Source organism: Telopea speciosissima, chromosome 4, assembly GCF_018873765.1.
Source record: "Telopea speciosissima isolate NSW1024214 ecotype Mountain lineage chromosome 4, Tspe_v1, whole genome shotgun sequence".
NCBI lineage: Eukaryota > Viridiplantae > Streptophyta > Magnoliopsida > Proteales > Proteaceae > Telopea > Telopea speciosissima.
In genome coordinates this window covers 2,773,384-2,787,838 of record NC_057919.1, presented here as the reverse complement: position 1 = coordinate 2,787,838, position 14,455 = coordinate 2,773,384, and the positions used below count along the sequence as shown (strand labels likewise).

At 40.2% G+C, this 14,455-nt stretch overlaps 1 protein-coding gene across 4 annotated transcripts; it reads right to left on the bottom strand.

Annotated features, from left to right (window-relative positions):
- Positions 1-4,278: 4,278 nt before the first annotated feature.
- On the bottom strand, positions 4,279-12,300 carry LOC122660489 (agamous-like MADS-box protein TM6). Of its 4 annotated transcripts, none has more exons than XM_043855815.1 (8): positions 12,289-12,300; positions 5,536-5,746; positions 5,372-5,438; positions 5,202-5,263; positions 4,992-5,091; positions 4,823-4,864; positions 4,680-4,724; positions 4,282-4,578 (listed from the first exon to the last, which is right to left on the bottom strand). In XM_043855815.1, the coding sequence occupies exons 2-8, from the start codon at positions 5,721-5,723 to the stop codon at positions 4,405-4,407; spliced, it is 678 nt and encodes a 225-aa protein (XP_043711750.1). In that variant the 5' UTR covers positions 5,724-5,746; positions 12,289-12,300; the 3' UTR covers positions 4,282-4,404. The 4 variants fall into 4 exon arrangements, with proteins under 4 accessions (XP_043711752.1, XP_043711750.1, XP_043711751.1 ...); XM_043855816.1 differs by lacking the exon at positions 12,289-12,300 and adding an exon at positions 6,139-6,157 and having other exon boundaries at positions 5,536-5,744; XM_043855814.1 differs by lacking the exon at positions 12,289-12,300 and having other exon boundaries at positions 5,536-5,794.
- Positions 12,301-14,455: the final 2,155 nt, after the last annotated feature.

Below are 14,455 nucleotides of genomic sequence, written 5' to 3'. Positions count from 1 at the left end.
TTTACACACCATTGTGTTTGGGTCCAGAGCAGGGCACTGCATGCACCCATGCATGTAACGTTCTTTCTCCCTATTTTGAATCTTTAATTTTTAAAACAAATAAAAATTCCAACATACTCTCCCGTGAATATCCATACATCCTACTATAACCTTATATGCAGCCTCTTGATTGGCCCATATATTTTTAATTTAAAGTTTTGCCACTTGGCAAAACTTGCTCTGAAATCCAACATGTGAGGGAGCTGATGCTTACCTGTCTACGTTTTATTTGACCTACCACATGACAGCTCTTGGTGTTTCTTGAAAATATTTTTATTTTAAAGTCCCTAAAATCAGTTCCATTTGAGATTTTGCTAATGAAAATTCTCATGCAAATTATGTGAGAGAGCCTTACAACCTACTATGCTAGCTGGAAATCAATTTGGATCTTCTCCTGCAGAGCTGTCCGATAGGACTCTACTGCCAAGGCACAGTAAGGCGGTAAATGACCGCCTTATCCTCACTTGGGCAAGGTGCTCGGGCAGGGGTAAGGCAGTCATTTCCTGCCTTTCTATGTCTTGGCAGTAGAATCATGCTGGGCAGTTCGGCAGTAGAAGATCTGAATCTAGCTGAAATACAATTATTTTCCTTGCTTCCTAGTTTACAAGTTTCCCGAGCCAAAAGATCCACATGGTGGGTTTGTGTTAGGTCGCCAACCATGTGCCTCATATATTTTGAGGTTAATAAAACCTTTTTAAATCAAATAAACATGGCCACCTAACCGGACTTGGCTCTGGTGTAGCCGTGGTGGGAGCTGCACAAGTGTAGTACGAAAACCACACCAAATACAGGGGGTGGGTGGTCATTTTACATGTGGTGCCCAGGTGGGACCCACTAGTGAAATGACTACCTTACCCCTGATATTGCTGTCATTTAGCGGTGCTGCACCTGTGCAACTCCTACCACGACTACACAGGATCTTTTTCCCCACTTAACCGGTCAAAATCATTTGGTCTCTAAAAAATCAATCCATGTCCAAGTTCCAACCCATCCAAAAAAAAAAGTTTTAAATGTAAATAAAAATTTAAAATAAGTGATTAAAATAAATTCATTTTCAATAATCACTTGTTCTTATAATTAGATTTTTTTTTTTTTTTTGCAAGACCCACTCACGGGCCAAGAGGGCCATTTATTGTTATACCACTTAAAGAGGGTAGGGGCTGGTGGGTAGGACATAGGAGAGTCGAAAACTCAACCTCTCTTTGGACTTATGCTAGACTTTCACTCACTAGTTGCTGCCACTGAGTTAAAAATTCATTCCTTTAGGTTCCTTGATGTATATCCAGACATGGAGGTGTCATTGAGAATAGGATTTCAATAATTTATTGTTGTTTTCCCAGTGTCCTTACTACATTCTCTTCCCCTCCTCCCTCCCTGCTAACACCCAAGGAAACAGCCCCTCCACAAAAAAAGGGAGTAAGACTGTATAAACAACCAAATTACACCCAAAAAAGTAAAGGAATATTTGGAAAATGAATATTTTTGTGGGAGAGCTTGTCTAAGCAAACTTTATTGTTTAGCGCACCAATGAGGTGTGATTAAATGACCAAATTACCACTCTTTTTTACCTGTTAACCAATTGGTAATTTGGCATTATCTCTCTTTTGCTTTCGTTATCTTTTTTTTTTTTACTTCATTTTATTATTTTCTTACAAAATTTTCTCTCCATTATTTATTTTTCTTTATTCAATCCTCCCTTTTTTATTTTTTTATTCAATCTCTTCCTTTTATGAACACGAATAGGCAACCCCGCCCAACCCCCTTTCTTTCCTCTCCAACCCCCTCAACCTTGTCCTCACCCACCCTCACCTTGCCCTATCCCTGCCCAGCCCCACCCCCTTTCCTCGCCAACCCCCTCAACTCTGCACTCACCCACCTCATTCTACCCCTGCCCTGCAACCCCGCTTAGTCCCAAGTGCTTGGAATTGATGAGGGCTCATGATGATGCGATAAATGGGTTAGTTGCACATAAGAGGTTGGTGTATTTTACATTTGCTGATGGGGAGAAAGGGGAGGTGGGGCAGGGTTGCAAGGCAAGGGTAGGGGTAGGGTGAGGATGGGGTTGAGGCCTTGAGGGGGTTGGAGAGGGAGGAAGAGGGGTGGGGGAGGTTCACAAAAGAAGAAATTAAAGGAGGGCGTTGAATAAAAAATGAGAGGACTAAATAAAAAACAATAAATAATGGAGAGAGAAAATTGTGAGAAAAATAATAAAAATAAATAAGGAATAGGGAAAGAGAAATGATGAAAACCAATTAACAATTGAAAAAGAGGGTAGCTTTGTCATTTTGAAAATCATGGGAGAAGGAAGGTAAAAGTTCATTTCTTTTCTTCGAGGAATCAAGAACAAAATTTAAGGTAGCTAGGGAGGATCCGGATCCTCTACTTACAAGCTGCCTCTACTGTCGTGCGTCCCAGACACAGCAAGGTAGTAAAGACCGCCTTACCCCCACTCGGGCAAGGGTAGAGTGGTCTCTTTACCATCTTGCTGTGTCTGAGATACACACGACAGTAGGGGCAGCTCGACAGTAGAGGACCCCGACGCAGCTAGAGAAGTATCAATAAATATAGGCTAAGTGTAAACTAATAAGGGACTGATTAGTTATTATAGCCCTTTAGTTTTAGGACAGTTTGGCTCTTTATAAAAAATAGATGACCTTTTTTTTGGTTTATCAGTCTACTTCAATCTGAGGTCTGGTTCACTTTTGAAAACCATTAGTATTAGCATGATGTGTATGTACTTTTGGGCTATGGCCAAGGCCGTGAACTAGGCTATTTTTGAAAGCCAAGAAAAGACGGGGAAAAGGGTTTTTTGTTTTGTGGGAAGGGGAAGGGGGGGGGGGGGGGAGAAGAGATTTATGCAAGTCTCATGCCCAAGGGTGTCTAATACTTTATAAGTTTGGGCCGGTGAGGTCTCTTTACGCTGCTGGTTTGGATGTTATCTGCTGGGGGTGAAGAAGATAAGTCCAGATGGAAGTATGGAATTAATTAAACATCATGTCCTAAACTTTTCCTTAACGGAAGAAGGTAGGGAGAGAGTTGGGCACGCTGCTGGCTTTCCTAGAGCTAGTGGCTGTGGCACTGTGCCCAATGAAGATGGTGGGATGTGAAGGGTAAGGGGATTATTTCAATAGGGATGGGACAGAGATAAACTCTGGCTGGGACAGCGGCCTGCTCAACCTTTACCCACAAAGGTAACAAGTTTTATGGACCTGCCTAACCTATAGGTGTCCTACCTCTTGTGGCTGAAATGTTAGAAAGAAAAGAGGTAGACCAAAAAGTGGTCTTCTAAATCGAGTTTTAGCTCAAGTTGGCCAAGTAGCTATTAATCAAAGATGGTGGGGTTGCTGCCTGGTCGTGTAACTCTTACGTCAACACATAGGGGATCAACATAGATGAAATTTTTTATTTTAGAGGAGACAGTATGATAATTTTGCATGCTCTTGTATCTGGCTATAGTATAGTGCAACCAGGCAGCATTTTTCTTCCATAATCAAATTAAAGCATGAATTTTGATACTATTCTCTCAATATTCAACGATGAGTGTTGTATTGTTGTCACATCATCAATCCACATGGGACTGCTGAATCACCCATAAATACTATATGGAAGTGACTACTAAAGTTTTATCAAAAAAATAAAGTGACTACTGTAGAACCTTTTACCTTCAAAAATTTTGTTAACCCAACCCATCTAATGCGTGCAAAATCTCTCTACCAAAAAGGGAAAGATGGTAACACCCTTTTCTTTTTCTTTAAATCCAAACCATTGGAGCTCAAAATGATCAAAGTGCGATGCAGCACATGAAACAGTTCAGTCTTTAGAAAAGTAAGCAAAGGTAGGCATTCAAAACCCATATGGGAAATTTAGGAAAAAAAACACCCATAGTATTTTTAATATCGAGCATAAACTAAAAAACAAATCACTTTTTCGTCAATGCAAGGTAGTATCGAATCGTCTCCAATTCCTGTTCGTTCTAATTCCCTCCAATCCCTCACATAGGAGCAAAAATGATCACCTTACCCACTGCCCGAACACACTGCCCAAGGTGGGGTAGGGTGGTCACAGGCAGATTCCAGTAAACTCCCGCCACTGCGCGGTCTAGGAAGGGTTATAATATACGCAGCCTTACCCATGGCTTTCTAAGAGAGGCTATTTCCGGACTCTTAGTCACAATGGAGCAACCTTATCTTGCACCAAGTGCACCTCACAACATGATACTACGCTAGTTAGTAGAAATTATATAATTAGTTGAGTACATGCTCAAACATTTTTTAACCATAATTATACTTAAGTTCGATTCAGTTTTTATCCCAAATACATAGAGATTAAAGTTTGAAAAGTAATGTAACCTCTGAAGACTGCAACTCAAGCAAGGCGTAGATCATGGAATCCATAAATTCCTCCATCCTGAAGATTGGGTTGGATTGGTTGCAAGCGGAAAGCAAATGAATGGGCGCCTCCATTTGCCACTCCAAGCTCAGTTTCATAGTCTCCTTCATGGTCCACTAACCCATAGTCTGGATCTTCATCTCTCTCGTCCTTATCAAAAGAACAAATTCCCCCCTTTTTTTAAGTACCATATGATGCATAGATCAAAAAAGATTTTAAAAATGAAAAAAGTTTCTGTTCTTTTTGCTTACAAATTGGCGCAAAAGATTCCTGTGCGTTTCCTCCGAGTTCCTCAGCTGCAAACCCAGAACATCACTTAGTCCCGAAAATGAAATATCGAGGAAGAAGAGAAGAAAAACAAATCAAAGAGCCAGTGGAGGAGTAACATCAAAACCTTTTTCTTGTAAGTGTCGGTTTGAGTCTGGATCTTGTGATACTGTTAGAAATGATGAATCGAAGATGGATATTGTTAGTTTTCATGACCAACAACTAATTAAGATTGCACTTGTATATACAAAGAAGGATCTGCAAGCGAGATCGTTACAAATAATCCTCAATCATACCTTTTGATCACGAACAACCTTCAAGGATTTGTCCATATTTTGCTCAAGACCACGCAGTTCATCGATGCTCAGATCGTCGAGATCTTCACCCATCCTCTGCCTGTCAAACATGCCGTAATTAACAAGCTTCATGGATACAGAGATTTACGCCCAAATCCAAACTGTCTTTTAAAGGACGGAAAGAAAGGCCGGGGTCCTCGATCTTCTTACCTGATTTCTCTCCGGAGATTATTATTGGTCTCCTTCAGCTTGTTCAAGCTTTCTTGCATTTTCTGAACCCAATCAATCCGCCAACAAATAAACATGTGAACAGAAAAGTAGAATAATTTTTACAGAATTAATTTTGTAGAGAACGAGATCCAAGTGACGATAATCTTAACCTCGTAATGCGGCTGCCAGAGATTGACCCCCGAAGTTTGCTGATACCGATCAAATATCTTCTTCGTTCTGAGAAGAGAGAAGAATAAAATGATAAAGATCAAATACGCAAAGTGAAGGAGGCCGACCGGAGAAGGGGCAGAGAGGTTCGAGTTTATAAGCATACGTTGTGGTGGGAGTGACGTATTCATGGAATTTGCCTGTACTGGAGAACATGACGAGAGAAACTTCGGCATCACAGAGAACACTGAGCTCCCGAGCTTTCTTCATGATACCGCCTCGTCGCTTCGAGTAAGTAACTTGCCTGTTGGTAGTATTCTCTATTCTCTTGATCTCGATCTTTCCTCGACCCATCTCGATCTCCCTGTCTCGATCTTCTGCAACTTTCTTCTTCTTCTTCTTCCTCTTCCTCTTCCTCTTCCTCTTCCACTGATACCTAGATTAAAGGGAGGCTAAAGCAATTGGGGACTTGGGGTTGAGGCCGAGGGGTTATGACAGGAAATAAATGGAGGAAATGAATGAAGATGAGAGAAACAAAAGAGGAGAAAGGATGAAAGAGCAAGGAAAAGTTAAGGAGTTGCAGAAGCAGAAGGCATTCCGTATTTGGAGGTAAGGATCAAAAGCTATAGATTCCATAAATGGAAAGGTTTTCCTAGTTGGTGAAAGAGTTGCAGGCTCTGACAACGTGTGGTGTCTACGCCCGTTTAAGAATCGGTCCACATCAATCACTCTTTCACAGTCTACTCCCACCTTTTTTTTTTTTTTTTTTTCTCTATCTCTCTCTCTCTCTTCTACCCTGCACTCTCTGTTTTTTTGTTTTTCCCTACTTCCTTTTTGATGATGGCTGATCTCCAACCTCTCCATCCTGATTCTTGACGTGACCAAGGGGATATTTAATATTTATTCTCTTCTACTTCTATGTCACGCAAAATATTATTAGCATAGTAGCATCTGGCCCACCGAGTCACCTACTATTTCATTCCAGTCTGATTGTGATCATAGGTGTTCTTGACCATGGTTTTAGTGTACAGTATCGGATCGGGTAGATATGATATCGATACCATTTCAATATAAATTGGGCATATCGGATAAGTTTATCCATAATTTTCCTTAAAATTGATTTTTTTTACTATTTTACCCTTTATCTATACCGTTTTAATGATACGGTATCGACATGGTTTTAATAATCGAGAATCAGATTGTTGAATCAGTCGTGATCGATCATGATTTCTACATATCCGATGCAGTCAATTCACACTCAAAACCCTAAAAACTCCCTTGTTTTTGGATCTGTTGACCGATTCTAGGGTTCTTGAAGGCCGATTCTGACTGATTCGGATTAGATTCGTCACTATCTAATTCTGCATTTTAAAACCTTGGGTATCGGCCAGGTATAGGTTAATCACTTTCAAAATCATGCAGCATTGATCATGTACGGCGATCCAATACCGATACCTCAAACCATGTTCTTGAGATGATGGGTTAGTCATGGATACAGGTATTGAGATGGCCCATACATATCAACGTATCCGATATCGATACCTGACTGATACTTGCACGGTTGATCGTATTGCTTATGATATTAGGCATATTGGTTGGATCAACTGTGATGACCCGATACAAGGTTATAAATTTGCAATTCATGGTCAAGTATCAGTATCTTATTGGGCGTATTGGCTGATATCCTCGATTGTATTCTGTCATTTTTATAAATTTCTGGATTTTTTAAATTTTTGTCTTTATTATTGTTCGAATAATGCAATGCTTGAGCCCAAAAAATGGTTCAGACCGACCATATCAAACTGATACATACCAATAGGGTACCAAGACCGTACCGATGCCATAAACAATGGTTGGGAGTTATATAGTATTACATCGGGTTATTCAAGTCCATGATGCCTTCATATATTTGAGGAGCTCTCTCCATCCAACGCATTAAGGTTTTGGTTTTGACAATCCAATATTGTATCAAATGCTAAGTCCCTTTATTATCCTCAAATTATCTATCAATTTGTTTATCGGAAAAAAAAAAATTGAGTTCTTTGATGCTTCATATACTTGATGATTTTTTTTACTAGTATAAGACATACTTGAAGTTTTGAATTTGAGCCCCAAACTATTCAGTCTTATATAACATATGAGTTGATTTCAAAACCTTAAAGCATTAAATGGAGATTCTTTTCTCAAGTATGAGAAAACATCGAGGATTTGAACAAACAAATGGTCAAATGTGGGACTATAAATCCCAAGTCCCAGCATCTCAACATTCACCAATGGGTTTTTGGTGCTAATGTGAGTATGTTTCATACTTTCACATGCAAACATGGTTCATCTTAGAGAGAGGGGCAAATTGGATATCTGGTGTGGATTTGAGTTTTGAGCCATTGAGGAGGAGATGCAGTTGTTACTATGGAGCGTGTAGTGGGCTGGAGGTCCGTTGATTTTTTAATTTTTTTTTATATATGACCCAATCAAGGCAAAATTTATTATGTCACAAAAAGGTAAATCCAATGCATGAAGCTTATGCCACAATGAGGTCTGGAGAGGGTTATAATGTACGCAGCCTTATCTCTGTTTTGTGGAAAAATTATTTCTCGATTTGACCATGTGACTACTAGATCGCAATAAAACAACCTTAAAGTTGCGACGAGACCCACCCTTTGAAACGGGCAAAAAATGACATACAACACACAAAAGGTCCTCCATGAAAGGAGGACGACTTTCATAGACCCTTGTAAAATTATCTCAAAGCCCATTTCTCAATACTACGGGCATGCAAGTTACTTGATCTATAAACAATTCTATAATAAAAAAGAAAGAACAAGAAATAAAATTGGACCGAATTTTCCTTTAACGAAGGTGGAGGGAAATCCCTTCACCATAGTCATTCAATGGATGGAAGAAATTATTATGGAACAAAAGGAAAGGTATTATCAATCTACTTCGTCCAATAAAAGATGTGTTGTGGGTAAAAATTAGCTAGCCACTAGCTAGATCAAGAAGAAAAAACCGTGGTTCTTATAAGGATTGAAGTCTTCGTTTCCACATGAAACCTTTTAAAACCGTGAGAGTGACATTATCGCAGGTAACCTCTTTGTCGAACCGTTCTCATCCCGAGAGTGAGGAAGCGAAAGACAACCACGATTTTAGTGATGAAGCTGGCCGGATAAAGGTGGTCCAGGGTTACAAAGACAAGGCAATGGCAAAGCATCAATCATTCAACACTTCAGATCGGGTATGGAGAAGACGACTCAAATGAATGCGGCCATTATTCATCATTTATCACATCCCTGGTATGGTTGGTGACTCACTGAAGTGGGGACTGGTGGCATGGTTGGATATGATAGATTAATTGGATGGTTTCTTATATTTTTGTGTTCCTACTTCCTACTACTACTATTACTACTCTGCCACTATATATAGATTCTAGCAGTTCCAAAACTCCAAAGGGAAGGTTGTTTGTTAATTGGCCTCTGGTCGTCTTGACTCTTGAGGGAATGAAAATGACTCTGGTTTCTGAATTGTTGCCATCATCATCATCATCACTTTATCAGCTCCAGAGTCTTCACTTTTCATCGTCTGAGTCAGTTTTTAATAACCCGGAATCAATCCCGAATCCGTAGGAATCGGCTTAGGTATCCGTATCAACACCCGTATCGATATCAATCGATACTGATACGAATTGGTTGTATTTGTATGGGATCGGATTGAACCGTTTTGCCCCTCCTTGTCGTATATCGATATGACTTCATGGTTAGTTTTGTTGCAATATACGTTCTTCAGCTACCTGCACACCACCGATCAGATTGAAAAAATCTACGGCATTTGATCTTTTCTAAAAGGTCCTTTACTTGTTTCCGATCTTGATACATGGATCCAACGGTCAATATCACTTGACATTCCGATCTGCTAGCTGTGTAATGATGAGTACGTAGTAGTGTAGTGGTTCGCAGAAAATCATTTGTGGCGGTAAACGTGGACCTGGCAGGGGTACAGAATATGATTCCACCACCACCAGCAGCAGGAGCAGGACCACCTGATTGGAGAAGACCGAAGAGTAGTAAGGATGCCCTACACTTTACCTGTTCGTAGACTCCAAAACAGTGATTCCCTAAAGAAGAAGGTCCCACTTCTTTTATCTTGGTAAGTGGCAATCGGCGGAGAAGGCCTCACTTTACATTAAGAAGGAACAAAGAGAAGAGGAAAGCCGACGGGAAAAAGCATTTTTCAGGTATCATATACAATTCAACTTTCAACAATTCAGTTTTTTATTGACTAGAATGCCCTTTGATTGGTTGACCCCAACTAAACATTCTTATTTTGGGAATTTTTAAAATTTAAGGCCCGGTCTGTCTAACGGAATAGTTTGCAAGGAGTGAAAAGTCGTGGTAAAATGTTGACATGGCATTGCAACAATCCCGGATCCAGATCCTCTACTGTCGAGCTGCCTGATAGGACCGTGCTACCTAGACACGGTGCTGCGCGTAATGACCGCCTTACCGCCACTAGGGGAAGGCGTTAGGGCAGGGGTAAGACGGACATTACGTGCAACACCATGTCTGAGCAGCACGATCCTGCATGCCGAACAACTCGACAGTAGAAGATCCAAATTAAACAACCCCACCCCAAGCTATTTGTTTACAAGGGGGTGGGAATGTTGAGTCGTTGAGATACTGAAGAGAACATAATCATTACCATTGTTTATTCACATGACATTGCAAATCCCATAATTTTCCCACCCCTTGGCTTTACAAAATCCCACAAAATATGTGAGATTTTACAATTTTCCCATGGAATACTATCGTAATCCATCAACTCTTTATTTTTCTAAACACATGGGACCCATCCATCAGAAATCCCACAACCCTTCAACCCCCGGATTCCCCCCTTAAACCCCTCTAAACAAATGGAGAAGTGGATTTCTATCGTCTCAAATGCACGTCCAGTCCATTTCCAGTGGGATCAGGATTGTCTCCAGGGAGCCCAGAGCCCAGGACACACCTAGAGGCATCCAGCGGGTGAGCTGTGCCGTACACATCTCGGTGCATGCCTAGGGATATGTGTAGCACTGCCCAATGGTTGGCAACACCCTGGGGGTGCTAGGCTCCCTGAAGACGAGCTAAATTCTTTCCAGTGAGCGACACATGGCAAAAGTGAATCGGATGGAGAAGTGACGTTTTCACACTCGGAGACGTTTCCTCCTTTTCCAAGTTTCCCAAAGGTCAGAAACCCATTTCGTCCTCGCTCTTGCTCATGTCGACAAAACCAGCCGAAGCAGCTTACGAACCCCTGAAATATCAGGTAATGGATAATTTTTTCTCTAGATAACCATGCTTTTTCATGTTCACCAATCGCAACATCTTTTCTGTTTCTAAAACATTGCTTGATTTTTTTTATTTTTCTTTTCAGACATAGGTATTGAAAGTATCAATCCACTGTGAAGGCTGCAAGAGAAAGGTCAAGAAGGTGCTTCAGGGTATTGATGGTATGAACGACGAAACCCTTTCTTCAATCTACAGTTTCTTTCGTATAGCAGTCCAATTTCAACTCAAAATTTCACTATTTTACTTCTTCCATCTGGTTTTTCTTTATTCTCTTATAAATCGCGCAATAACTTAGATTTTTTTGCTGTTTCACTGTGGTTATACTAATTTTGGGTTTACACAATGACGATCGATTCCCCACAATAGAAAGTTACAGTGACTGGCCGGAAACGTCGATGCCGAGACCCTAATCAGAAAACTTCTGAAACAGGGAAACACGTGGAGCTCTGACCTACGGAGAAGTGAATTTCACTTTTCAAACATAGCTGTCTGATTCATTTTGCCATGTGTTGTCCACTGGACGTGCACTTGACACGATAAAAATCCATAGGCACTCAAACAATCCACCTACCTTAGCATCTCTTACACGTCAGAGAAGAAGAAAGAGAGCAGATGGGTATCAGTTCGTAAATAGGGGATCTACATCATTATGATGAGGGAGAAACTATGAGGAACATAAATTATGGGGAAAATTATATGATTAGCTATTTTTGGATTTTTATTAACAAAACTGTCTACACTATGTTTGAGTTGACAAAAATAAATAAAAATAAGTTAAGATTTACAAAATTAGATAAAATAGTGTTTCTCTCTTCCACATTTACTTTTTTAGATATTTTTATTTCTGTCATTGTCTTCTCGTCTAGGCATCCTCCATTCCCTGCAACCCAACCCTTGTCCTAACCACAACCATTCTCTACTATCCCAAGTAACAGAGGAAAAAAAAAGAGATTTTTTCAGAGGGGAACTGCCGAGGAAGGAAGGAGAGTCACTGTTTTGCCTAGTTTTGTAAAACTAATCTTGTGTTTGTCTATTTTCGTTAACTCAAACATAGGGTAGACAATTTGTAAATGAGAACCCAAAAATAACTAATCATGTAATTTTTCCTAAATTATATGTGCATATGTCTGCAGCCCACCTTTTTTCCTTTTTAATTTATGGATTAAATTTTCCTTCACCCATTAGACTGTGGGTTGATCATTAACTTTCATTTCTTATTATTCATGGTCTGAAATACCCTTCTACAGTCCAATCATAGAATAAGATGAGATAGACGAAGTGATTCTATCCTCACTATGGGTGGAAAGAAACTGAATCTCCACAAATCATACATCTTGTTATATTTTAAAAAATGCTCGGGCATGAGGGGTTCCTTCATGTTTACATCTTTCCCTTCTAACAAATCCTTATTCTATCAGTGACATGTACGACGGTTTGATCCAATTTTATTCAATGGATTCTGGAGATGTTTTCTTCTCTTTCCATGTGTTTTACATGTTGACTATGAATAAAATGTTTTTCTACCAAAAAAATAATAATAATAAAACCCATGACTGGTGGGTATCGATGAGGTGTTCCAAGACTTCAGTGATGACTCTCTCTCTCTCTTGTTGAAAGCGTACCAAGGCTAGAGAAACTTATAATAGACTTGTTTATGGGCAACAGAGACTTGCATTCTTCCCGCGAGATTTGTGACTTATGCATGTTGGTCGATCTTCCATTTGATCTTCATATTGACTGAAGTCCCACAGATAGTCACATTTAAAAAGTTAAATTAAGATATAAATTATCAAAGGTAAGAGTCTAAGAGGAAAAAGAAAAAGTTGTCAAAGGTAGAGGATGAAACATGGCCCGGATCAACTCAGTTCCAGTAGGCTTCTGGGATGGGTCTAGCTGGCCCAATAGGCCTGGTGTATGAATAGGCTGGGCCAAGCACCGACCCAAATTATTCACATTAGCCCATCCTTATTGGCAGGCCCAGACTTGCAATGTTCTCCTAGTTGGGCCTCCATGTTAGAATCTCAAAGCTAGCCAGTGCCATCTTTTTATTTTCTTTTGGAAAAAATACACATGCACCCCCTTAGTCGTCAGAAAATTCCACCTACACTCCCGGCTCTTTTGACAATTCCACACGCATCCCTTGATAATTCCACGCGCACCCTCTGCTTTTTAAATTAATCCATATTTAAGTTTATGCCGTTAATATTAGGGATCCAGATTCTCTATGACGTGCTACTCGTAGCGGCCTGAGCGGCACAGACTAAGACGTGCGTGCAAAGACCACCTTACCCTTGCCCAAATGCCTTGCCCAAGCAGGCAAGCAGGGGTAAGGCGGTCATGGCGCGCGTGGCCTAGTCTGCGCCGCACAGGCCGCTACAGGCAACTGCACCATAGACGATCTGAATTGTAATATCAGGCGTTAAATGCTAATGGATCTGAAATTGTAGAATGTAATGTACAATTATACCCTCGCTAGGACATAATTACCACAATGCCGTAATGAGTAGATATACCCATCCTCTTCCATTTTTGCGTAAAGGAAGAATAAGGAAGAGGAGTCTCGACGGAGACGATGACTCCAACTCCCATAAACGACCCTGCAACTTGCCGAAGGCGACGCCAATAACCTGCAAGTATGAAGCGGCATAGACCTGCAAAACCACATCAATCACTGAAATCTTGCGTTAGAGTCAGAAACTTGCAACTCCACGTTCTGAGGCTGATCGGCCCAAAAATCTTTTGAGCTTGTTCCTGTAACACTTTGAGCTCAATCTTACACTCGAGGAGCAATTCCAACTTCGAATTGAAGAGGCAGTGCATTCATTTGGGCAATACTGAGCATCTGAGACACTGTAAATATCTCTAACTTCAGCACCCTAAAAGACATACTTCCTGAAGACATTTAAGTGAGTCACCTAAAGATCAAATTATCTTAAAAATCAAATTACATTCATACACTGTGCACTTTAACCTGGTAGGGTGTGCGGTGGTGCACATCCTACGGTACAACAAAGATCAGATCACATGGCACATATGGCCTCTGTTGTACTGCTGGATGTGCACCACACACCATGCAATACAACAGAGAATTTTTATACAACTGGGTGAGCTTGACAAGAGAAAAGCAACTCTGAAAAAAACTATACTTTGTATTGATGTAACATTCTCTTCATCTTTTAATAGACTTCTTCTTTTGCCGGGAGAGATGAAGCATCCAAGTTTAAGAATGAGTGGTTAAAGCGGTGATCATTTATTTTCCAAAATTGGTAGTTGCGATTTAAAGTGAATAATAAATGTAAAGTGGCAATAATTGGAATGGTTGGTGTAATATAGTTCTTAAGAACTTATTATTGATTTTGATTTCACATTCACATCCCTTAATTTTTTTTATTTTTTTTGGGTGAATACTCACATCCCTTCATTATGGAACCCAAATATTACTTAACTGAATTAGATGATCTTTAATTCTCTATGATGTGGCTGGGCTATGGAGTCCATTTTCTATGCAATTATCCATGGATCTAACGGTGTTTTCCTTTTTTGGTAGAAATAGATATATCGGTTAGAAGACAGAAATTGAAGATGGACCCACCCAAACAACTCTATTATTTCCCATTTTAGGTGGGAAAGGCATTTATTTCTCCAACTGTCTAATTAGTGTTGCTAGATATGGATGGGTTACGATAAATTTAAAAAAGGCTCAGTTTCAGTGTCTTTAGACAGGCACCCAATCTCTCTCTGATTAGTAAAGCTTCTAAGAGG

Bases quoted from the DNA above. Each gene is read 5' to 3' on its own strand.
- LOC122660489 (XM_043855815.1), bottom strand. From the start codon at position 5,723: ATGGGTCGAGGAAAGATCGAGATCAAGAGAATAGAGAATACTACCAAC. The intron at 5,439-5,535 runs GTATGCTTATAA...CTCTCTTCTCAG, and splicing joins TACGTCACTCCCACCACAAC to AACGAAGAAGATATTTGATC. The intron at 4,865-4,991 runs GTATGATTGAGG...CATTTCTAACAG, and splicing joins AGGTTGTTCGTGATCAAAAG to TATCACAAGATCCAGACTCA.